Raw genomic sequence first — 27,871 nt, forward strand, 5'->3', positions numbered from 1 at the left:
CAAATTTTACCTCACAAAGTTAAGCAATATTGAGTGGTGGATTGTTGTAAATGTACAACTCATATTTTCTTTATCTAATAGACCTGGTTCCATCTTAATATTTTCTTACTCAAATGTTTCCAACATGCTTGGTGAAGCTGGGTTCGGGAGGTAGGAGACACATCTCTGATTTTATCATTGAAGGTTAAGGAAAAATGGAATTCACATAGAACACAACCATTTCACTAAATGAGAAAGACCTAATTCATCACCCTAATACATTTTTTATAACTTGAACATAGTCAAAAACTTTAGCCAGATACAATATGGCAATCATTTTTATCTTACTGTTGGATGATTCATGTAAGTGTAGCAAGTGTTGAAAGTTTGAACCAACTCAACCATGTAAACATAAAACATTTCTTCAATCAACAATTATAATTACCATGAAAACACATTCATATCCATTTGCCACTACCAAAGAAAACCAAAAAGGACATTAGAGAACGTGACATTGGAGGCTGATGGCAGTGTATAGTAGATAAAATACGGGATGAATGGGGATATACCCAAACAACTTTTCAAGTCCTATTTGGTATAAAATATATTTTTCAGTGACTATATTATTCATCTCAAGCAAGCAGATACTCTATAGGCAAAGCATGACATTGACCTAAACATAGTGCATTTAAACTTACCCAAATTAGAATAGGCCATTTCCTATACTTGAGCAGATATAAATGATATAAAATATATAGAGCTCCTTTCAAATGAGAATGTAAGTTTTTTACAGTAATTAATCCTACAGAACACCTCAAAGAATAGGCTCAAAATTAAGCTTAGTTTTTGACAAGAGTAATAAATGTCTATATTCTAAATAAGCAAAGGAAAACCAGGACAAGTCAGGATAGCAAATTTAAGAAGGCAAAATAAATTATATACACATCAAATAGTTACAAGAAAATATGACAAAAAGTTAGATTAAAAAATACGGGCAGAAATCCAAGTAAATGCTAGGATGTGTATTTTTAAAAGTCTTTAAAAAGTGCAAAAATATAAGCAGAACTAGTAGTAGCTAAGATTACATTCACAATAAGTCAAACATGTATTGGATTATCATGTTGTATTCTGAGCTTCATCCCTTAAAATAAATGAGAAAATTGGAAAAATGTTCAGAGAGAAGTGCCAAAAGGGATCAAGGATTAGAAGGAGGGATTCTGAAGAATACATTAAATAGCCCATTTTAGAAAATAAAGAGTCATAATAATCTATGCATAACCTTTATTTTGTTGTTAGTGAATAAGTTTCAACTGCAATAAAGGATATATAAGAAAGTCTTATGTTACAAAGTAGAAAATTCTTAAAGAAGATCACCAAAAATCAGCCTTGACTGTCAAGGATGATTGTCTAATTGCTGGAATCTTTAAAGCTAAGATAGATTCTAATTTAGCAAATGTATATCAAGTCTTGACCAAAGGCAGTGAAGCAAACTAAATTACATAAAAAATACCTTGTACTTTTTTAATGGGAAAAAAAACAGTAATTAGGCCAAGAAATCAGGTTCCAGTATTAATTACGTAATTTAAATAACCATGTATTCTAAGGGTAAGTAAAGTGTATTATATGAAGTGCTGGAAATGATATGAAAAAGAAGTAGCAGAACTATAGGTCATTGATATTACTCAGCATCTGAACTAATGAGAAACTTGACAGTAATACAATAATACGATTTCAGTTAAAATGGACCATTGGTTTAGGAAAGTGATTTGATCATTCATTTGTATTCCCTAAATGATTTTCTTGAAAGATAATAGCTAATCCACCCCTTCAAGGTATCTCCATTAGAATTCCAAGAATTATAGGCCTAAAATGCTCCTTAATATAATCTATAGCTTCAAGGTTAAAAATTTATCAAAGTCACAAAAGCTTAACAAAGGAGAGAAACAAGTTGAGCATATTTGTGATAGTCCAGAGGGTTGCGGAGCTTGAGGACAGACAGTGCTTAAAAAAAAAAGACAACTGAAGATATGTTAAAAGACTAACTTTCCAAAATAGCCTTTCTAAAACTAAGTGTGACAAGCCATATATTCCTGGAAAAAAAATTAAAGACTTGTTTTTTACTTGGTCTAAGATTATAAAATTATAATCTAGAGGAAATTCTTTGTGCCTATTAAGCAAGTTGAAATTATGACTTATGCAGCATTCCAGTTACGATCAAGCCACTATTCTAGGAAATATGGGATATAAAAATATGGTTGTACCAGGTATTTTTAGAGAATGTATGGTCCTCATACTAGGTACTTTGTTAGCAACTCATGCCATTTATGGAGCATTCGTAACTCTATTTAATCATTGGTTCTTGCTGTTGATAGATCTCTGAATTTACAGAGTAAAATCAATAAACAGGAGTACCTACATTGTAGAGTATTAATGTTGGAACACATAATAAATTCCCAAAGCTATCTTCCCTAAAATGTTTATAGTTAAGGAGTTACTCAGTTTTAGGAAGCACTTCTGTAATAGACTAATCTTTTTCAAGGCAAATGTTGCAAAGCTCTTGTCAGTCAATTCAATAACAATGTAATTCAAAAAGATTCAAGGCTCTGGTCACTTACCCATAGAAAAAGAAAAAAATCAGCAAAAAGCTTGGAAGACAGAGTTTGAAAATAACAACACAATGCCACTTGCATATTTCCTTTTAATTTGTTTTATTTTAACAAAGTGTTTGCAAATAGACTGTAAACAGCAAACACAAATAGGTATAGGTCACCTTCTGATAATTTCAGGTGGAAAATTGCAGAGAAAATAAATAGCAGTCAGGTTCTTAATTCATTTTATTAAACCCAAAACTTTCAACTTAAGTTACTCTTTTTCATAATTTTCTTTCCTTTTCTTTCTCTCTTCTTCCTCTAGGCTATTACAGAACTGAGCCCTTAAATATGCCTTTGTATGCATCAGTCCAATGATATTGCACTGAATTTGTGACTCTCTTTAAATAAGTTTTAAAATGCAAGTTTTAAAGCTTCAAGAGAAAACATCTTTTAAAAATACTACCAAAATAAAAACTTCCCTACCTTGGTTCTTTAATATTTATGTTTTTAACTTGCTTTTTATAGATTTATTGAGGCATAAAATATATACAATAAACTGCATAAAGTGTAATATTCAATAACTTTTTACTTTGTACATCCATGAAATTATAACCACAATCAAGATGATAAACATTTCCACCACTCTCAAATTTTTTAACCCATCACCTCTCACTTCTACTTCCAATCTTCACTCTCAGGTAGCCACAGATTTGTTTCTACTCAGTTTGCATTTTCTAGTATTTTACATAAATGGAATCATATAGTATGTGCTCTTTATTGTCTGGCCTCTTTCACTCGCATACTTATTTTGAGATTCAGCCATGTTGTTAGTGTATCAAAGGTATCCAGGTTTTTTCTTTTATATTGCTGAGTATTCTACATAGATATATCACAATAAGCTTATCCATCCATCTGTAGGTAGTTATTTGAGTTGTTTCTATTAGTTTGAGTGTTTTATAAAAATGTTTTATGAATATTCATATATAAGTTTTTGAATAGACATATATTTTCTCTTCTTTGGGATAAATATGTAGAAGTGTAATGCCTGGTTGTATGGCAGGTGTATGTTTAACTTTTTAAAAAAAATTGGCCAGGTGTAGTAGCTCATGCTTGTAATCCCAGCACTTCAGGAGGCAGAAGTGGGCAGATCACTTGAGGTCAGGAGTTCAAGACCAGCCTTGCCAACATGGTAAAACCCCGTCTCTACTACTAAAAAAATATATATATATATGAATTAGCTGGTTGCGGTGGTGGGCACCTGTAATCCCAGCTTCTTGGGAGGTTGAGACACAAGAATCACTTGAACCTGGGAGAGAGAGGGTGCAGTGAGCCAAGATTGTGCCACCGCACTCCAGTCTGGGCTACAAACTGAGATTCTCTCTAAAAAAAAAAAAAAGAAAAGAAAAGAAAAAAAAAGAAAAAAAAATAGATAAATAAATGCCAAAATATTTTGCAAACTGTACTTACCATTTTATATTTGTAGTAGCATGATATTAGTGTTCTGGTTGCTGCACATCCCTGCTGACACTTGATATGGCCAGTCTTCTTAACTTTAGCCATTTTCGTAGATGTATAGTGATATCTCACTGTGGTTTAATTCACATTTCCCTATGGTTAATGATGGTACACATCTTCTTATGAACTTTTTGGCCATTTATATAAATGATTCTCTTTTAATTTTGTGTTTATTTTAAAACATTTTACTTATAGTAAACTTCATTCCTTTTGGTGTACGATTTTATGGGTTTTGACTTATTTAAAATCATGTCATCACTATCATAATCAAGATACAGAACGGTTCCATCACCCTAAAAACTCCCTCATGCTGCCTCTTTGTAGTAAAACCCTACCATCAAATTTAAACGCTGGCAATCACAGGCCTGACCTTTGTTACTATAGGTTTGCTTTTTCAAAAGTGCCACTTAAATGGAATCATACCATAGCCCTGGATTCTGGCTTCTTTCACTTAATATGATACATCTGAAATTCATCCATGTTGTGTGTATCAATAGTTCACTCCTCCATTTTTACTGCTGAACCAAATTTTTATGGATGAATCAAATTTTGTTTATTCACTCACCAGTTGAAGAACAGTTGTGTTGTTTCCAGCTTTTGGCAACTTTGAATAATGCTGATTATATATATATATATATGTGTGTTTATATGCATATATATATGTATGTATGTATACACACATACGTTACATATATAATATATTGTATATATTTCCTATTTATATATATTATAAATATGTGTGTTTTGTGTAAATAAATGCTTTCTTTTATTTTGGGCAATTACCTAGGAATAGGTAATTGCCTAGGAATAGAATGACTAGGCTTTATGATTAGAATATATTCCATTTATGAGAAAGTATCAAAATATTTTCAAAATGGCTGTATTATTTTGCATTTCCACCAGTAATGTGTGAGTGTTTGAGGTGTTCCATCTCCTTGCTTGGTATCATTAGATTAAAAAAATTATTTTAGCCTTTCTAATAAGTGAGTAGTAGTATTTCACTGTAGTTTAAATTTGCATTTCCCTGATGACTAATGATGTTGATCATCTTTTCATGTGCTCATTTGCTATCTATATATCTTTTTTCACTATTTGGTTTTGCAAAACTGCAAAGTTAATGTATAGAAAAATAGTCTTTTCAACAAATATTGTTGGAAAGTTTGTGATATCAAAGTATTAAAAAAAGAACTTCAATTTATATCTTGAACCACATACAAAAATTAACCCCAAATCAACCACACACTGAAATATAAACCTAAAACTATAAAATTTATAGAAGAAAACCTTGTTGCTACAATCCAGGCCAACATTTCTTGGATATGGCAGCAAAAGCATGCAATAAAGAAACACAGTAGTAAATTGTACTTTATCAAAAGTGAAAACTTCTGCTCTTCCAGAGATACTATTAAAAGACAGAAAAGACAAACCACAGACTGGAGGAAAATATTCACAAAGCATATAAAGGTTAACTTATTTGTATTCAGAATATGTAAAGGATTCTCAAAACTTAATAAATAATAATATGAAAATGATCAAAAGTTTTGAATAGACACTTCAACAAAGATATACAAATAATAAATACATGAAAAGATGCCAAATAACATTGTTTACTAGAGAAATGCAAATTTAAACCACAAAGAGCTACCAACATACATTTATTAGATTGGCTAAAATTAGAAAGGCTGATTGTACCAAGTGTTGATACAGCTGTGGAATAAATGCAACTCTTATATCTCTGCTGTGGGTGGGTAATATGAAATGTTATAATGACTGGAAAACAAGTTGGCCAAGAGAAATGCAAGCACATGTCTAAACACAGTCCTGAACATGAATGTTCATAGCAACTTTACTTGTAGTAATGCAAAAGTGAAAAGAACCCAAATTTCCATCAACTAGTGAGTAGACAGGCACAATATAGTTTCACTATTCTAGTGGAGGTACCAAAGCACAAAACAGTCCCTTTTTAAATTGCAGGCATAGTGTCTAAGAAGTAAAGAGAACATTCTATAGGATCTATGTATCATCCCACATCATCTATGTGATGAATATAGTTATATATAATATTATAAGGTATCACTTATTTATAATAAAAAATAAGGCTCAATATCTTACCTATATATTTATAACCTTCTTCCCCATTTACTATGGGTCTCAACCAAGTTGACTTGAGTAGTGTACTGTTAGGCACGTGTGCACCTTCAGGAGGATAGAGTGTAAATAACATTTCAATTGCTTTGGACTTTTTGATTAGTTCAGAATATTTTTCTTTGCCATCTATAAAGAAAAGAGAAAATATATAAAATTTGCGACATTTTACAGAGTGTCATACTTGCTTCTTTTAAGGGATGCAAATTAAAAACTATTTAACAATTTGGGTACAACAGGTCACACTGAAAACATGTTCTTTTTAGTCAAAGTTACTTTACCAAAAATCTTCTTTTTCAGTTAATTCCAAAAGCTAAAGAGTAAGGGCTTTACTAATATCATCTTAAACCACTATCAGCTTGAAGCAGTATTGTTAAAGCTGTGAAAAAAATTAAGATATCCAATGAACAGCATTCACATTATACATTCTATAGTATAACCATAGATTCTTACTTTTAACTTCTGTTAAACAATGGAATCAGATTAATCTGACAAAAATGTTGAGTAAATATAGAGTTCCATATATTGGAACTACTAAAGGAATTAATATTCCTAGGTGAAGGTTTTTAAGAAAATATAAAATGCATATTGCTGTGACTGAATTATTTTTATCTGGCAAACATTTGTATAGCACATATTATGTGCAAAGAATTATTCCTAGTGCTTTAAAATATTAACATATTTAATTTTCATAACATACCTATAAGGTAAGTCCTATTATTATTTCCTTTTACATGTAGAAATTGAGACCCAGAGAAGTTAAATAACTTGCCTAAATTTTACAGTCTATAAATGATGCAAGTAGGCTTCAGATACCTAAGGAAGCTCTTATTTGCAAATTAATCTTTGTCAACTGAACATGGCCTGTATTAACTAGTAGCTGAGAAAACTGGAATTAAACAATAATTTAAATTATATAGTGAAAAATCTCTGGTATGCCCATTGGACCTCCAGTTTGTAATTCTAGTTTTTGGTTGATAAGCCAGGGTCCTAAAATTCAACAAAGCAGTCTCCTGAGGACTTAAAGTGACTCTGCCTAGAAACATTTTAAAGAAAAGAGAGACACTAATGTAAATCTCCACTTATAACCCGATTACATATATTTCCTTCCTTTCCTCTTAGTCTTCTTTATTTTGTTACATGTCATATTTTCTGATAAAGTGAATATAAGGCCATATGACATGATTTGATGGCGAACAGTGTGCTAGGTATCCATCTATTGCCTCACAAATCCAAATCCATCCTTCACCGTCCTGCTTGTGAGGTTAGAACGCTTCTTCCTTGCAATACGGTATGATTTTAAGTATAAAACAAATTGGGCAATGGAGAGAACTGGACAATGAATGGGTTCTTTCTGGATCTGGTGGGTCTCTTAGCAGGCTCCTGCAACTTCTCTGGCATCTCAGAGGGCACTCCGCTCCTCCCACCACTGGGCACTTCCTAGAGAGTTCCACCAGCGCAGCACCTTCCTATGAATGGCTTCCCATTGAGTTCCACAATGTGACATCACTTTACAGACAGTTTGCCACAGATCTCCAGAATGGCTTCTCCATGAGTGTCACTAGAATGCCAGCTCAGTGTAGTCCCCCATTCACTGACTCCCCATGGGTGGCCTTTGTAAAAATTTGTCTTTCTTCAGGTGCTCTGCCTCAGACCAAGTGGTCCCTATATCTCCTCTTGTCAATTAGAGTTCTTTTACCCCTTAGTAGAAAATCACATTTACTCCAATCTCTGTCGTAGTTAATAACTACTATATTAGACTTTTCCTGCTTAAATTACTATGCAGTTTCTATCTGCTAAGTGGACCCTAACTGATACAGACAGACCTGGGTCCTAATTCTTAATGGGCTTTGAAATATAGTCATATGCTGCATAACAACATTTCAGTCAATGATGGACCAGATATAAAATGGAGCTTAAATGCCTAGTGAAGTCCTGGCTGTGGTGACATTGTAGCACAATGAATTACTCACATGTTTATGATGATGCTGGTGTAAACAATGTTACTACACTGCCAGTTATATTAATGTACAGAACATGCAACTATTTACAGTACATAATACTTGATAATAAATGGCTGTTAGTGGTTTCTGTATTTACCATACTATAATTTTTAACATTATGTTATGGTGTACTCCTTCTACTTACTAAAAAAAACAAAACCTGTAAAACAGCCTCAGGCATGTTCTCCAGGAGCTATTCCAGAAGAAAGCATTGTTATCATAGTAGATGGCAGCTTCATGCTGCTATTGGCCCTGAATATTTTGCAGTGGGACAAGATATGGAGGAGAAAGACAGTGAATATTGACGATCCTGTGTAGGCCGAGGCTGATGTGTATGTTTGTGTGTTAATTTGTAATAAAAAACTAAAATATATGTATAAACAAATCCTAAAATAGAAAGGGCTTACAGAACAAGGATGCAAACAAAGAATATATTTTTTTACAGTTGTACAATCTATTTGTGTTTTCAGCTAAGTGTTATCACAAAGTGTCAAAAAGTTATGAAGAAATTTAAAAGTTTATAAGGTAAAATATAGTAAGCTAAAGTTAATTTTTTACTGAAGAAAGAAAACATTGTTGTTACAAATTTAGTGTCTCTTAAGTGTTCAGTATTTATAAAGTCTACAGTAGTGTACAGTCATGTCCTAGGCCTTCACATTTACTCACCACTCACTCACTGACTCACCTAGAGCAAATTTCAGTCCTGTAAGCTCCATAAGTGCCCTATATAGGTGTATCATGTTTTGTTTTGGATACTGTATTTTTACTGTACCTTTTCTATGTTTGATGTGTTTAGATACACAAATCCTTACCATTGTGTTACAATTACCTACTTATATTTTTCATATGCCTCAATATCAGGTCAAATAAAATGCCTACACTAAAATCTAAGTAGAGGTGAATATAGAACTGCCACTTTCTCCCACTAGCTTATCCTGATTGAAGACTAATAGAAACACATGAAGTCAATGGAGTGTTGAATTTGCAAGGAAAACGTAAAGATAAATGTAACATTAGACATATATTGAAGGTTTGTAGAGTCTTGCTAATGCCCCATTTTCCAATTGGTAGTGTCAATGGAGTCTTGGAACTTACACAAACAAGGCCTCATGATTTTTTAAATGATTGTACCTTCTTTCATAATTGCAAAGTTAACTACAAATAAACATATTTTCATTTGAAAGGCATATAGCTGGTAAAACTCTGTTCCTTATTTTTCATTATGCATGTCATCCCAAGACAAAAGCAGGAATTTAATTTGTTTCTGATATTAATAATTTTTGCTGTTTATGGACTACTTCTTTTTGATATACTAAGTCAATATTGCCATATGGGATTTAGATGTAGCAACACACTACTCTTGAAACTCAAAAGAATAAGAGCTCTTCCTCACCCCTACCTCACTAGGCCACATACGCAGTATCTGAAGTTTTTTGAATTAACAAATGGATAGAACATAGTTGCCGGTATTTATTGAGAATTTAGTATACAACAGGTGTGCAAAGCAGGTTATACACATTTGCTAATTTAATTCTGAAATCAGAATATGTTTAATTTGCTGAGAATCCTATGAAGTCAATATTACCATACATCACAGCTCAAGATACTGAAGCATAGGAAGGTTACAGGGCATTTTCAAGGCCTTCCAGCTGGTAAGAGGTGAAACCAGAATTTATTCCCTATTCTGTCTAACTTCAAAGCCTGTTTTTTAAACCACAATGCCATATTGTTTTAACCAGTGGTTCCTGGTATCAAGAGACTGTTAGCACTTCAATGGTTACGAGTCAACTGGTGGTCTCTCCTGTTGCTAATCACCCTTCCAATCTTTTCAAATCCTTCTACAGCTATACCTGTAAAGTGTACTCTGCTGGTCAGCCCTCTGAGAGCAGCATATAGCTGTTTCCTGGAGGTATACTGATGTTGGTCTTCTCCACAAAAATTTATTTTGTAGCAGCTATTGAAAAGCCCTCAGGTCAAAACCACCATTTGTAAACTGATGATAGCCCTCTCAGTTCACTAAGAATAACGGCTAGTATAATATCCCACAGTATGAACTCTGCACCACCTCTAGTTTTCCCCTGCTTCTCAGATAAGTGAGGCTCGTTATGCTTAATATTCAGGGTAGATGAGGAGTTTTCAGAGAACTCAAGGTAGCCCTTCCCTTCCTCTCCCAAACAGTGTACTGTGTTATTGAGAGCTTGTTGCCTCCCTCCTGCAGAGCCTGGAGTATTTAAGGCAGTGGTTCCAGGGCTGTACTTCAAGAATCACAGTGATTTTAAAAATAAATAAATAAATATTAGAAAATTGACATAAAGATGGCAGACAGCTTTACATTCTGCTAAGTGGGCATAATAAAAAGAAAGAGCATCTATTGTCACAACTGTTCCTCTTTTTGTATGTATTACTGAAGAATATTTCAACACTCAAAATGCATGGGCAAGAACATCTCAGATGAAAGAACAATAATTTACATTGAACCATGGAGATTCCTAAATTTCTAGGAAATTTTAAAGTTTCAAGTTCTTTCTAATGTGCCTGCCCCTTCACACAAATGCCAGCACAGACACAATACTTTAAAAAGGGCAAATGTATAAATTATTAAGGTCAGGACCAGTTCTAAGTGTACCAGGGAGACTTGGGTGGCTAACAAAGCTTAAACCAGAATGGTAGGGCTAGTTACTGAAGTCAATTTTTAACAAGTATTTATAAGTACAGATAGAAATAGCCTAATCCTTTATCTTTACCCTGTACTGGTCCTATTAAGTAACTAAATTTATCTGCAAGGTTTAAAAAAAACATATTTTATAGTTTTCATACTAATACAAAGATCACAGGTTAAAAACAATGACAACAGGTAGATGTTTTCTTTCATTGTGAACGTTATGCATTTACAATTAATTAGCAATGTAATGAACAATATTTAATAAATAACGAATGATATTCATTAAATTGCTAATGCATCCTTCATGGACTACTAGCCAATACTGTGAGGTTTTTAGTATGGAGTTTTCACATGTGAGTTTGAACTGGTGGACAAATAATCTATAACCTAGTGTAAATGACCAGTTTTTAAATGCTGTACTTTTAATATCTTGTCAGTGTTCAGTTAAAGCACTTTATGTTGCATTAATTTTCTTTGATTTGAAATAAGTGAATGTCATACTTTTTGTCATGCCATTTTTATCTAAGTTTATTTCTGTTCATTAGTAATATTTAAAAAGGAGGACACCAGGTTATCAATATGAAAAATTATGTACTTCTTGAACAAGGAAAAGCGAATCCAAAGCAGCCCCATTCTTAAATTAATGAAACTTTCTTACGTTTAGCTTCTTTTAAGCTGAAAGATCATTCTTAAAGATCAGTGATGAAGGAAAACATTAAGATTCAAAACCAAGGGACAAAATGGTTAAGAAGGCAGTTAAACGATATGCCAATAAATAATATGATCTGTAAAAATAAATGCTAGGACTACTGATCTCATATTACAATGAAATACCAACATTGCATAATTAAAACAAGAGTGAAAATGTTCTCTAACCCTTGACTAAGAGTAAATAACAATACAAAATGAGAATATGAATTATTTAAAAATGTTAAATTATAGCAAATATTACCACCTTTAAATCTCTTCAGGTCATGAAACAGGCACATATTTTAAATTTTGCCAGAATATTCTTCACTATACATTTAAATGTTAAATGTATGAAAATTGTGCTGTTGATACATACCTTTATAAATCCAATCAAAATGCTATTTTAGAGTAGAAAATTAGGGAATCACAGCTATGTGATTGTTCAATAATCAAACTACAGTTAGTTCAAAAGGCTCATTTCTTCAGTGGAATAAAGAGTTCATAAAGAAATATACTAACATTTTAACTTTATTTTCATTCTGTATTTACTTATTTTTTGCTTGTTTGCTTAATAAACAACTTAGATAGATTTTCAAGTATTTGATATAGAAAGCTAACTTTTTCCTTTTCCTGTCTTCAAGGGCTTTAGATAGAAACACAGATCATATCACTATATATAAATAAATTTTATAGCTGCCCAAAACACTAAAATACTTTTAGTTAGTAATTCCAATAGAATTATAAGGATTCCTTAGGAGGGGCATTTTCTTTCTTCTAAAAGCATGTGTGTGTATGTGTGTGTGTGTATGTGTGCATATGTGTATAAGTGTGTCTGTGTACTTGGAGTAATACAAACATTATCTCAAATTATTAAAGTTATTAATTTTAAGTACTCTATTTTAAAAACATAAATATTTTTATCCCTCAGTCTCAACATGGGTAGGTTAAATCCATTAATGAGACTTTGCTCTAACTAAAGACAAAAGACTAAAGATAAATGCTCCTTCCACTTTAGTTACATTTATGAGAGTAATACAATAACACAAAAAAATTCTTAAAATTTAAGAGCATAATGACAGTTTTTATTGGGCTCAGCATACATAATCCACAAGATATTTCCTTTCACTTTGTTGGGAAGATAACTTTAATAAAAAAATTTCCCTCACGGGTCAGATGTATGAATTTCCAATTAAGTATAGCTATTCTTTTTTTTTTTTGAAACGGAGTTTTGCTCGTTGCCCAGCCTGGAGTATAGTAGCGTGATCTGGGCTCACTGCAACCTCCCCTTCCTGGGTTCTAGTGATTCTCCTGCCTCAGCCTCCCAAGTAGCTGGGATTACAGGCATGTGCCACCACGCCAGGCGAATTTTTTGTATTTTTTTTTTTTTTAGTAGAGGCGGGGTTTCTCCATGTTGATCAGACTGGTCTCAAACTCCTGACCTCAGATGATCCGCCCACCTTGACCTGTCAAAGTGCTGGGATTACATGCGTGAGCCACAGCACCCGGCAAGTGTAGCTATTCTTAATTGTTAAATCAAATTTGAATTACCCAGTCCTTTTGTTTTTCTTGAGACAAATCACATCACTTTGGTTATTGTTCTATATCTTTAAGGGGAAGAGGGCAATTCAATGAATTTTTAAGCTATTCATTACTAATATCAGTTTTAAATGTATTTTGAGCTAAACATTGCAGTTAATTACACAGTTAAATATTTTAAGTATTATTTTCCCATACTATTTAAATCCCTAAGAAAAATTGCAATAATTGGCAGTTGACTATAACAAGCTTAGCTTTACGCATTTACTCAACAATTACATTAGCCCTGACATGCAAAAATATATACATTTTTTTTCCTTTTCTTGTGCTTAGGCCTTTTTCTAGATTCAAGAGGCAAAAGTAATACCATGCTATTTCAGTAAAAAACGAACTCCAAACAAGTGAGAATTTTTCCTGATGGATTTTTCGAACTGAATTCCAAATAAATGTGTTTTATAAACATGTATTCTTTTTTTAAATAAGTGCTGTCTTTCAGAATTGAGCCATTTTTAAATTTTTTAGACTTCATTTTCCAGACTTATTTAGATTTCTCAATCCTGTTAAAGATTCTATAATTTAAGGCTTGTTTATTGATTATACTAATGTTAAGATTACTTTAAATTCTTTCCGAAATATGACTGGATACAAGTCAGTTTATAAATGGAAGAATTTACTTAACAAATGTACAATTTCCTGGCCCTGATTTATTTATATGCATTAATAGGTAATCAATTTCCTAGCTAAAAGAGACACAATAATAGCAAAGTTTTTCTCTTTTCCTCTCCCACAATGCCAAAATAAAGTATATTTTAATCAACCAAAAATATAAATATAACTGCATCTTTACTGAAGCATGAAAATTCCTACAACTTTCAATAACTTTAAAGAATATATAACAGAAACAATAAAATTAACCCCTAAATAAAAGAGACTGTCTAGAATTGACACATTTAAATATGGGTGAAGCCCTGGGTATAATCTGTCGTGATGCATAATTCCTCTCCATTTATGGACCTGTGAAACTCAAGAATAAGTTATCTGCTCACAGAATACCTTGATGAGACAGGAATAAGCAATTCCCATTCAAAATGAGATAAAATAAAAAGAAAAAGGGTGACTGATCCCAAGTCATTCTAAAACCCAGCTGGGCAAACTTGAGAACATTTCTGAGTCTGAGAATAATCCTCTGTGGTTTTCAGCTCTGCCCTCTTAAGTCATCCTTCTTTTTTCATGAAAAGTAGCATGGGTTAGCAGCTGAGTCATTTTAATAGTCTATTTCCTGCCTGTACACTTTGGGGAGTCCAGTAGCCTTCTTTCACTTAATATGGTTTCTGTCCCTTTTGGTCCAAGCTGGCAGTGTTCCACTGATTTAAAATTTTCGGAAATCCTGAGGCCTCATGTGTATTACGGGAATTCACTTCATTAGACAAGAAACTTCTCCACAAATCTTTCCTGTATAATCCCATTGCTATGATTTGAATGCTTGTTTTCTCCAAAATTCAGTTTGAAGTTTAGTTGCCATTGTGGCAGTGTTGACAGATGGGACTTTTGGGAGGTGATTGGGCCATGAGGGCAAAGCCCTCATGGGTGCGATTAATGCCTTAAGTTCAGCCCCTTTCTGTGCCTTTGCACTTCCACCTTCCACCATGTAATGATAGAGTAAGAAGGCCATCACTTGTTGCTAGCACCTTGATCTTGGACTTTCCAGCCCCCATAATTGTGAGAAAATACACTTCTGTTCATTATAAGTTACTCAGGCTCAGGTATTCTGTTATAGTAGCACAGAACAAACAAAGAAAAGTATCTTCATTTCTAGCTTCTGCTTGGTAACTAATGAGACTTGTGAGTCACACATTTATTCTTTTCAAAGAGCCTTTGTGTGACTAAATTCTCTTTTTGATCTTTCTGAGGTATCAGCAAAACGTTGTCCAGCCGTATCTCAGCTGCCCCTCTAGAATATGCTTTCCTGACAGTGAATCTCCATTTTAGCATTTTTCACAGTCTGGATGGATTGGAATGTCCCAAATCATCTCATCCTGGTTCCTTTTTGTGCAACAGTACTTCTTTCAAATGCAATTTCCCCTGGCATTTTACTACAAGCAACAACAACAAAAAACAGGCTGCACATTCAATTCTGCTTAAAACTGTTCTCAACTGAATGTCCAAGGCCATATCTCAAAAATTCTCCTCCTATGTAACTGCAGGACATTATTTCACTAATTAAGCTTTCTGCCACTGTATAACAAGAATCTCTTCCCATCCAGTTACCAATAGCATGTTCCTAATTTCCTCCTGGGCTCTCAATTTTAGCATCTTTAACTTCCATATTTCTACTGTCTGTTTATAATTAGATATTCTCTAAGGTAATTTAGGTTTTCCCTACCAGGCTCCTCACTTCTTTCTGAGTCCTTATGAGCAGAGTCTTTGACATCCATAATTCTACTAATGGTCTGTTCAAGGAAATCTAGGCTTTTTCTGTAAGGCTCCTCAATATTCTAGCCTCCATACACTGGTCAATTCTACATTTTAAGATAATCAATATTAGTCAGTGTTCAACTGATATAGAGGAAGAACTAGCAGGCTATTTCTCAATACACACACACACACACACACATGCACACATACACACACACACACACACAGAGAGAGAGAGAGAGAGAGAGAGAGGAATTTATTGCAAGGAATTGGTTTATGCAGTTGTGTGCTTGATGAGACAAGTCCTAAGTCCATAGAGCTGGCCACCAGGAAAAGTAAGTTGAAACTCTTGTGCATGGCAGATATTACTATTCACAGGCAGGATTTCTTCAGGTAAGCCTCAGTTCAGTTTTAAAGCCCTTTCTTAATCCAGTCTGTCACTGATGGACATTTGGGTTGATTCCAAGTCTTTGCTATTGTGAATAGTGCCGCAATAAACATACGTGTGCATGTGTCTTTATAGCAGCATGATTTATAATCCTTTGGGTATATACCCAGTAATGGGATGGCTGGGTCATATGGTACATCTAGTTCTAGATCCTTGAGGAATCGCCATAGTATTTTCCATAATGGTTGAACTAGTTTACAATCCTACCAACAGTGTAAAAGTGTTCCTATTTCTCCACATCCTCTCCAGCACCTGTTGTTTCCTGACTTTTTAATGATCACCATTCTAACTGGTGTGAGATGGTATCTCATTGTGGTTTTGATTTGCATTTCTCTGATGGCCAGTGATGATGAGCATTTTTTCATGTGTCTGTTGGCTGTATACCATGGAATACTATGCAGCCATAAAAAAGGATGAGTTTGTGTCCTTTGTAGGGACATGGATGCAGCTGGAAACCATCATTCTTAGCAAACTATCACAAGAACAGAAAACCAAACACCGCATGTTCTCACTCATAGGTGGGAACTGAACAATGAGATCACTTGGACTCGGGACGGGGAACATCACACACCGGGGCCTATCATGGGGAGGGGGGAAGGGGGAGGGATTGCATTGGGAGTTATACCTGATGTAAATGACGAGTTGATGGGTGCTGACGAGTTGATGGGTGCAGCACAGCAACATGGCACAAGTATACATATGTAACAAACCTGCACGTTATGCACATGTACCCTAGAACTTCAAGTATAATAATAAAAAATAATTAAAAAAAAAAAAAGCCCTTTCAACTGGTTGTACCAGGCCTGCCCAGATTATCTAGGATAATCTCCCTTGCTCAAAGTCAATTGATCATGAACTTCAATCGAATCTACAAAATACCTTTTGCAGCAACATCTAGATTAGTATTTGATTGAATAACTGGAAATTGTAGTCTAGTCAAGTTTGTACATCATAAAGTTCATGACAAGCTTAATAAACTTAAGTATATAAAAAGTGTCCTTTGGGAATCCAAATCACTTCCAACGGGCAATAACAGCTGGCTTTAGATTTTCCAAAACAACATTCAACAAAACAAGAAAAATACCTATAAAGTTCTGAGAAAATTGTGTAATCAAAAGTTTTATATGAAGCCAAGTATAAATACACCAAAAAACATTCTCAGAAAACATAGCACCTACAACCTCTTCTTGGAATACAACAAGATGAAACACTAAATATTGTTAAAACAGAGCCAATAAAATTGAACTAAAATAACTAAAGAATCAAGAGGCCAATTGTAAAACAGAACGGAAGGGAAGAGGAGGGGAGGGGAAGGGAGGGGAGAGGAGGGGAGGGGAAGGGAGGGGAGAGGAGGGAAACTGGCAANGGGAAGGGAGGGGAGAGGAGGGGAGGGGAAGGGAGGGGAGAGGAGGGAAACTGGCAAGCATTCAACACATTTAAATACATCAGACTACAAGGTCAAACAACTTTAAGACTTGTAGAAAAAGTAAAAATGTTAGAATCCTTGAAAATATTTTTAACTATTTTTTTTTTCATATAGGGATATGTTTGGAAGGAGAAGTAAAAGAAAGCTTAAATGTGGTAAGTTTCTTATTTTATTAGTAGGATGTCAGTAGAGGAGATTGATAATTTAGGAACTACTTTAAGTTTCTAATTTGTAAAAGTATTCATTAAAAGGATCAAAAATAATACATAATAATTCCTGATAAAGCTAAATTCCCAATGCATAACACAGTATTTTAGCCAGACATATTGCTGCCTTCAACAATTTAGAGGTTTGGCTATCAATTCAAAGGAGAAAGATTACATATATTTATATTATCATCTTCTATTATCCAGATGAATTAAAGACATTTGGAAAGACATACTTTTTTTTTTTTTTAATTCTCATGGCATACTTTTAAAAAATGAATGTGTAAATAGCACACTTTTTTCTATAGCATATATAAATTTGTCAAATTTATATATGATCAAAGTAAACATTTATTAATCAGGTTATCTAACAATTTGCATTTGGGAGAAAAGTGCTGTTTGGGTAATATATTTCTAACATTTGAGATATAGTAAATAGTAAATTTCTCTGTTTTTTGCATGATGTTTCCTGGAAATATAAGACAACTTGGGTTATTTCCCTTTGGATTTCTTCTAAAAGAGCAAGATTAATTGCTTGAATAAAGATAAGCTCACACTATTTATAATGCATCATATACTGTGTATGCAGTCCACTGTGCTGTACTTAATTTCTTTCATAGGATAACAAGCTTACAGGATAAAGAAAATTGGAGACCAGCTATCACTTTATTAATGGGGTTTTAAAGAATATTTCATTAAAAATTATATGAAAACTGAAAGAAAAAAACAGATTAGCAGGCACCAAGATAAAATGAATTGAAGGAAATAATGAACAGGTTGTTTTTAGTGGTCCATGGCAAATTGACAGAAGATATTAGTTAAATTGATAACAAATGTGAGCCTAACATATTGTATTGTCTTGAGGAAATAGGGGAAAAGTTCATATAACGTAGTTCAGATAATGCATTGAAATATTCTTCAGAAATAGAGCAAAGAAGAAAAGATGGATGACTTTGACTACATTAAGATAAATAACTACTGTTCATTAAATGATCCCCTTTCTGTCAATGTCCATTCCCTTTTGGGTTGGAAATACCCTTTATAAGAATCGTGTCTAAAATATATAATATATAACACACTGTGACTGGATCATAGTTACAATGTTCATTATTTTCCTTTAACCCTGAAGCATGATCAAGAGACATTTTGGTGACAATCAGTTCTTCCTTGCGAACAATATAACCTGTGGACAGGCCTTCAGGGGCACTTCTTTGTTGAACATTAGTGAGGTCTTTTTGGTTCAAAGACTAGAATTAGTCAAATATAAGTGACTGAAAAAAGTGGTGGCCAAATGGGCAACAGGGCTGTCAAAGTAGGGTAAATCTGGATTCCTGAACAGGCTGATATAAGTTAGTTGTAACCACATTTAGATATAAATATTTATGTGCATCCCTCAGTTTTAGACTTAAAACATGTACATAGTTATTTCTCATATAAATTATCATGCTTTTTAGTTTGTACACACTTGATACTCCAGGTATATAATTTAAAAATTAAGATTGAAATCAATATAATAAACCATCCACCTGGTAGTTAAAAATATGATCCTAATAAAAAGAACATGGTAAGATCAAATATACAGCCTCACTTTCTGGTCAAAATGATAACTTACATAGAAGCAATTTAATCGTTCTGCTAAATGTTGCCTGTGCTTAGGCTAATTGTTATCATCATTGGGCAGTAAAACAAAAGGTTTCATGAGTTCGGCCTTTCTATCTGTATCGTTACTCTACACAGCCCTTTCATAACAGGCTAACAGCTGTTTCTCAGATGATTTACCCTAAAATCTGGGATCTTGATTCCAATTTTTAAAGGGATGTTTATGTTTCAAGCAGCATCAACATGTTTTACTTAAAATTGCAGTTGAAAATAAAAAAGGAATATCATTTTTTCCCTGAGAAATACAGCTGCCCATTCATTTACTTTGTCATATGACCTGCTTCTGATCTGGTTTTTTTAAAAAATGTTTTTCCCTATATTTACTCCCATGAGGTTTAGATCAGTGTTACAAACTAAAGAATAACATCTACTTCTCAATTGTGTAGCGTTTTCCCTCAAAAATCTTGACATTATTTTATCTTACTTTCAGATAAATCACCAAGGACTAAGAACAAATATGTGAGAATTATTATATTCATACTATGTAATGTTTTGAATAAAATTGTCATGTTACTGACTTAAAATACTAAAAATATAGTTCAAATCTTTTTTTTCTTTTATTAGTTGTCCTGAGAAATTTAGAATAAGCTGTTCACACTGTCTCATTTGGTGACTCTTATGAACTCTGAGATATATTTATAAGGAAACTGTCTTTAAAAAGGAATTTATTCTTGAGCAATGAAACAGAATGGATTCTTTGCGGTAAGCTAACTGGTCCATGAAATAATTCAATCCATGATGCTACTTTTCTTTAATATGCTCCATTCAAAAGAGCTTACTGGCTCAAATATGAATAATACTTAAACTTTTGAACAATAATAGAAATTTATGTGAATGATACTTTTATTTTATTAACATGTTTAAGATGCAAAGTGTCCTTTTTCTGGAGAGGTACAGGCATGTGGGAAAACTCGAGAAATTATTACAGCAAACTAAAACATAGAATTTTTTATGTAACACCATGATCTTAATATTAATTACATTTGGAAGCAGTTGAGAGAAATAATGGGTCATACATTTACTCATTTATTAACTGTAGCATTACTTATTTCAGGTTAAAAATTCAAATTAAAAACATTATACATTCTTATAAATTATACATACATATGTATTACCATGAAGCATTCCTTTATTAGAACATTTCATTTAAAAATTCAGGGCAAAATACACTGTTTTAAATTCCTTAAAGTAAAGATACTCAGAATCAAAATTATGAAACCTGAAGATGGCTTATATTTTACATTTATTAGAATAAAATTTAAATGTTGTCAAGAATGTTAAGTCAACAAAACAAAATGTTAATTCACGATGTTAAAACAGCAACAATCTAAAATAATTCAATTATTTATTGAAAAATTATGTGATAGACACTGTGTTAGGTAATAGGGATAAAAAGAGAGCAAAGTGGCCCTTCCTTTCACGGAGATCATGGCCTACTGGAATACAAGACAGAGAGATAATAAAGAAGCAAATGAACAAAAATGAAAGAATTATTACTCATGTAACACAGGTAAAGGATGTAGTGATACGAGAGAAAATATTATAGTAGATACAAAAAGAATGAACCATATAAGGTAGGTTTGCAAGAAATTTCTTTCATAGAAATTGAAAGCACAAGCATATTTTTAGGGACACAAATATCAAATACCAGAAAGGTCAAATTCAAAATGTCTGGCATTCAATAAAAATTAACAGGCATGCAAAGAGGTAGGAAAATACAACTCATACTGAGGAGAAAAATCAATCTAAACCGATCTTCAATTGACACAGATGATAGATTTCATAGACAATGACATTAAAACGGTTATTATAACTATATTCTGCATGTTCAGGAAGTTAAAGGAAGTAGAAACATGAATGACTAAAATTACACATCTTGAAATGAAATATACAAATCTGAGATGAAAAACACAGTTGATGGGATTAATGGCAGATTATACTTTGCATAAGAAAGATAAGTGAAATTGAGAGCATACCAACGAAAACTCTGCAAATGAAACAGGGAAAAAAGACTAAAAAAATAAACAGAGTATCAGTGAGCTGTGGAACCAACATCAAATAGCCAAATACATGTGTAATTCAAGTTCCCTAAAGAGGCAGAATAAAGACAGAACAGAATATTTGAAGAAATAATGACCAATTTTCCAAATTAAATTAAAATTATAAGCTCATAGGTCCAAGAACCTCAACAAACTCCTAGCATAAGATACATGAATGAAACTACAGAAAAATCATAATCAAACTGTATAAAACTGGTGATAAATACTCTTCAATGAATCCAGACAAAAAAGACATTACATACAGAGGAACAAAGATAGGAATTAGAAACAATGAGATTTCAATATTCCCTTTAAAATAATCGAGAGAACAAGTACATTGAAAACCAACAAGGATAGAGAGTTGAATAATACTACCAATAGCTTAACTAAATTGACATTGACAAAACATTTCAACAAACAACAACATAATACACATTCTCCTCAAATGCACACAGAACATGTTCTATGACTTATTAAATTCTGCATTAAAAATTCAATAAATTTCAAAAGATTCAAGTTATATTCAATATGCTCTATGACTAAAATGGAGTTAAGTGAAAAATAAAAATCTATATATATATCTGAAAAATTTTGAAAACTTCAGAAACTATACAACATTTCTAAATAACTCCTGGCTCAAAGGGAAATTAGAAAATATTTTGAACTAAATGGTAATGAAAACATAAAATATTCATATCTCTGGGCTGTCACTAAAATGATACTTTGAAACCTATAGTACCAATGCCTATATTAGAAAGGAAATAATTCTCAAATTAAAGAGCCAAGCTTTTACCTTAAGACTCTTGAAAAGGAGGAGTAAATAAAACCCAGAAAATATAAAATAAAGCAAAAAATACAGATCAGAGCAGAAAATGGTGAAATATAAAACAGAAAAACAATTGAGAAAATCAATGAAACAAAAAATGATTATTTAAGATCAATAGAATTGATTAAATTTTAGCCAAAAAAATAAGACAAAAAATTTTTCAATATCAGGAATGGGAACAATGTTATCACTACAGCAGCTACAGGTAATTAAAATGAATGACAGGGGAATATTATAAACAACTTTATAACAATAAATTCAACAACTTTGATAAACTTGACAAATTCTTTGAAAGACACCAATTAACAAAGTTCACTCTAGGAGAAATGGAAAAGCTGTATATATGAGAGAAATTGAATTTGTGGTTAAACACCTTCCCACAAAAGAAACCTACATGCCCAGATAGCTTCAGTGATAATTTTCACCTAATACTTAAGGGAGGAATTATAGCAATTCTTTGGAAGACCTCAAAGATATTTGAATAGGAAGGAATGCTTCACAATTCATTATATGAGTCAAAATCTTTCCAATATAAAAACAAGGCAAATATATTACAAGAGAATTGCAGAAAAATATCCCTCAAGAACATAGATTTAAAAATTCTTAAAAATTTAGCAAACTGAATTTAGCAATATACAAAATAAAATAAAATACATCATGGACTCGAGGTAGAGCAAGATGGTGCAATACAAGGCTCCACCAATTATATCCCCCCTACCCCCTGCTGCAGGGACACCAATTTAACAAGTATGTATCAAAAAACAAACAAAGAAAAGCAAAACACCATCATAAGAAGCAAAAGTCAAGTGAGTACTCACAGTACCTGGTTTTAACTTCATGTTGCTGAAAGAGGCACAGAAGAGATAGGAAAAACACTCTTTAATTGCCAATGCCACCCCTCTCCATTCCCTGGCAGCATCAGCATGGTGTGAAGAGCACTTCTGTGCATTGGGGAGAGGAGGGTATTTTCTGTGCATTGAAGGGATGCATTGAACTCAGTGTAGCCTTATTGTAAAAGTAAACAAAACAACACAAAACTCGGCTGATTCCTGCACACAGAGGGAGCATTTAAATTAGCCCTAACCAGAGGGGAATGGCAGATCCCAGCAGTCTGAACTTGAATTCCCACAAGCCTTGCCACTATGGACTAAAGTGCTTTGGGGCCCTAAATAAACTTTTAAGAAAATCTAGGCCATGAGGACTGAAACTCTTAGGCAAGTCCTAGTACTGTATTGGACCCAGAGACAGTGGACTGAGGGGAAATGGGACCTATTGAGACACCAGCCAGGGTGGTTAAAGGTAGTTTTGACATCACCGCCCCCTAAGCCCAGGCTGCAAAGCTCATGGCTCGAAAGAGACCCCGTGCCTCTGCTTGAGGAGAGAAGAGGAAAGGAAAGGGTGGGGAGGACTTTGCCTTGCTTCTTGGATACCAGCTCAGCCACAGTAGAATAGGGCACCTGTCAGACTCATGAGGCCCACTTTCCAGGCCCTAGCTCCCAGGCAATATTTCTAGACACACTGTGGGCAGGATTCATCACCCATTAACTAAAAAGCCCTTGGGCTGAATAAACAGCAGTGATACCCAGTTATTACACTGAAGGCCTTGAGTGAGACTCTGAGACTTGCTGGCTTCAGGTGAGACTCAGAACATTCTCAGCTGTGGTGGCTACAGGGTGAGACTCCTTCCACTCTAGAAAATCAGAGGAAAAGCAAAGGAGACATTGTTTTCCACCTTAGATACCAGCTTGACCACAGGGGGATATAACACCAAGTGTGCTCTTTGGGTCCCCAATTCCAGGACTTGGCTCTTGGACAGCTTTGAACCTGCATTGAGCTTGAGGGGGTCCACTACCTGAAGGGTGGGTCCCAAGCCAGGCAGCATTCACCACCAAGCTGACTGAAGAGCCTTTAGGCCTTAAAGGAAAATTAGCTGTAGTCTGGCAGTACTCCCTGTGGGTCTGTGGTGGTGGGGACCATGGGGTGAGGCTACTCTGCCTTTAAAGGGGAGAGAAGAATGGGAAGGACTGCATCTTGCAGTTTGAGTGTGAGCTCAGCTGCAGTACAATAGAACACTAGATAGAATTCTAAGGTTATTGATTCTAATTTCTGGCTCCCAAATGTCACCTCTGGACACATCCAGGGCTTGGAGGAACTCACCACTCTGAAGGGATTGACACAGGCCTGGCTAACTTTGCCACCTGCTGAATGTAGAGCCCGAAGGCCTTCAGCAAACATAGGTTGTAGCCAGAGAGTGGCTTCAGCAAGCCTTCAGTGAGACCTTCAGGTCTGAGCCAGTACAGTCCTAGTGGAGGTGGCCACAGGGGTGAATGCTCACTCCACCTGCAGCTCCAGGTGGCTCAGAGCAGAGAGACTCCATTCATTTCAGAGAAAGTAAGGGAAGAGAACAAGAGTCTGCCTGGTAATCCAGAGCATTCTTCTGGATCTCATCCAAGACCACCATGGCAGTACCTCTATGAGTCTAAGAACCACAGGGTTATGGAGTTTTGTGTGTGTAGGGGCGGGGGGGGGGCAGGGTGGTGCTTAAAGTAAATATAGCTTAGACAAAAATACCCACATCCTTTCAAATATCTGGAACGCCTTCCCAGAAGGATGGGTACAGACAAGCCTAGACTAAGAAGACTATAATAAATACCTAACTCTTCAACGCCCAGACACTGAAGAACATTGGCAAGCATCAAAGACATCCAGGAAAACGTGACCTCACCAAATGAATTAAATAAGGCACCACAGACTAATCCTGGAGAAACAGAGATATGTGACCTTTTAGATAGACAATTTAAAATAGCTATGTTGAGGAAATTCAAAGAAATTCAAGATAACACAGAGAAGGAATTCATAATTCTATCAGGTAAGTTTAACAAATAGACTAAAATAATTTAAAAGAATCAAGCAGAAATTCTGCAGCTGAAAAGTGCAATTCACATGCTGAAGAATGCATCAGAGAAATTTAACAGCAGAATTGATCAAGCAGAAGAAAGAATTAGTGAGCTTGAAGACAGGCTATTTGAAAATACACAGAGGAGACAAAAGAAAAAAGAATAAAAAAACAACAACAAAGCATGCCTATAGAACCTACTAATAGAAAATAATCTCAAAAGGAAAAACTTTCATTGGCCTTAAACTGCTTTAAGTAGAGAAAGAGATAGGGATAGAAAGTTTATTAAACAGAATAATAACAGAGAACTTCCCAAACCTTAGAAATATATCAACATGTAAGTACAAGAAGGTTATAGAACACCTCCAGGCATTTAATAATCCAGTTCCCACAGGTTGGGGATAAAGAAAGGATCTTAAAAGCAGCAAGAGAAAAGAAACAACATATAACAGAGTTACAATACATCTCGCAACAGACTTTTCAGTGAAATGCTTATAAGTCAGGAGAGAGTGGCATATCATATTTAAGGTGCTGAAGGAAAAAGAAAAAAAAAAACTTCTACCCTCTAAGAGTATATCTGGTGAAAATGTCCTTCAAAATGAAGGAGAAATAAAGAGCTTCCTAGACAAAAGCTGAGAGAGTTGATTCACACCAGACCTTTCCTATAAGAAATACTAAAGGGAGTACTTCAATCAGAAAGAAAAGGATATTAATGAGTAATAAGAAATGAACTGAAGATACAAAACTCAATGGTAACAGTAAGCACAAAGAAAAACACAGAATATTATAACAGAATCTTATAACCATAATGTGTAAACTATTCTTAAATAGAAAGACTAAACAATGAACCAGTCAAAAATAATAACTACAACAACTTTTCAAGACATAGACAGTATAATAAGATATAAATAGAAACAAAAAAGAGTTAAAAAGCAGAAGGACAAAGTTAAAATGTAGTCTTTACTAGTTTTCTCTTTCTTTGTTTATGCAAGGAGTGTTAAGTTACCATCAGCTTAAAATAATGGGTTATAAGAGTATTTGTAAGCCTCATGTTAACCTCAAACCAAAAAATATACAATGAATACACAAAAAATAAACAGCAAGAAACTATATGATGTCACCACAGAAAATCACCTTCACTAAAAGGAAGATAGGAGGGTAAGAAAGAAGAAAATAATACAAAACAACCAGATAACAAATAACAAAATGTCAGGAGTAAGTCCTTACTTATCAATAATAACATTGAATGTAATTAACTAAACTCTCCCATCAAAAAACATACAGTGGCTGAATAGATTAAAAAACAAGAACCAATGATCTGTTGCCTATAAGAAACACACTTAACCTATTAAGACACACATATACTAAAAATAAAGGAATGGGAAAAAGATATTCCATACCAATAGAAACAACAAAAAAAGGCAGTAGTAGCTATACTTATATAGCACAAAGTAGATTTCAAGACAAAGTCTGTAATAAGAGACAAAGAAGGTCACTACATAATGATAAAGCAGATAGTTCAGCAAGAGGAGATGAGAATTATAAATATGTATGCACTCAACACTGGAGCACCCAGGTATATAATGCAAATATTATTAGAGCTAGAGAGACAGATATAAGCCCCAATACAATAATAGCTGGAGACTTCAACACCCCACTTTCAGCACTGGACAGATTTCCCAAGCAGAAAGTCTACACAGAAACATTGAACTTCATGTGCACTATGGACCAAATGGACCTAATAGATATTTACCGAAAATTTCATCCAATGACTGCAGAAGATGCATTCTTTTCCCCAGCACATGAATCCTTTGCAAGGATAGACAATATGTTAGTTCAGAATACCAGTCTTAAAACATTCAAAAACAATTGAAATATCAAGCATAATCTTTAACCACAGTGGAATAGAAGTAGAAATCAATAACAAGAGGAATTTTGGAAACTATAAAATACATATACATTAAACAGTATGCTTGTGAATTATCAGTAGGTGAATGAAAAAATTAAGAAGAAAATCAAAAATTTTTTTGAAACAAGTGATAATGGAAACACAACATACTAAAACTTAAGGGATGCAGCAAAAGCAGTACTAAGAGGTAAGTTTATAGCTCTAAGTCCCTACATTAGAAAGGAAGAAAAGTTTCAAATAACCACACAACACAACTTTAAAAAACTAGAAAAGCAAAAGAAAATGTAATCCAAAAATAGTAGAAGAAAGTAAATAATAAAGATTTGAGCCAAAATAAATGAAGTTGAAATGAAGAAAATAGAAAAGATCAAGGAACAAGTGGTTTTTTTTTTTTTTGAAAAGTTAAACAAAACTTACAAATCTTAAGCTAGACTAAGACAAAAAGGAGAAGCTCCAAATAAAATCAGTGATGAAAAAGGAGACATTACAATTGATATTGAGAAATTCAAAGGTTCGTTAGTGGCTACTATTAGTAAATATGAGCCAAAACATTGGAAAATCTAGAAGAAATGGACAAACTCCTAGAAACATACAACCTGCTAAGAATGAACCATGAAGAAATCCAAAACCTGAACAGACTAATGACAGTTTAAAATATTGAAGTCACAATAAAAAATCATGCAATTAAAAAAAAAGCCAGGATCAGTAGTTGCACTGCTGAATTCTGCCAAACATTTAAAGAAAAACTAATACCAATCCTATTCAAACTATTCCAAAAAATAGAGGAGGAAGGAATACTTCCTAACTCATTCTAGGAGGTCAATGTTATCCTGATACCAAAACCAGAAAAAGGCACAGGAAGGAAGGAAGGAAGGAAGGAAGGAAGGAAGGAAGGAAGGAAGGAAGGAAGGAAGGAAGGAAGGAAA

General features: G+C 33.8%; 1 protein-coding gene across 1 annotated transcript in view; it reads right to left on the minus strand.

The window, feature by feature from the left end:
* IQCM (IQ motif containing M) overlaps positions 1-27,871 on the minus strand; it is a 469,590-nt gene that overhangs the window by 77,567 nt on the left and 364,152 nt on the right. The window contains 1 exon segment of the mRNA XM_025386437.1: positions 6,198-6,359. Coding sequence (XP_025242222.1) covers positions 6,198-6,359 — 162 coding nt within the window.

Source organism: Theropithecus gelada, chromosome 5 (assembly GCF_003255815.1).
Source record: "Theropithecus gelada isolate Dixy chromosome 5, Tgel_1.0, whole genome shotgun sequence".
NCBI classification, from domain to species: domain Eukaryota; kingdom Metazoa; phylum Chordata; class Mammalia; order Primates; family Cercopithecidae; genus Theropithecus; species Theropithecus gelada.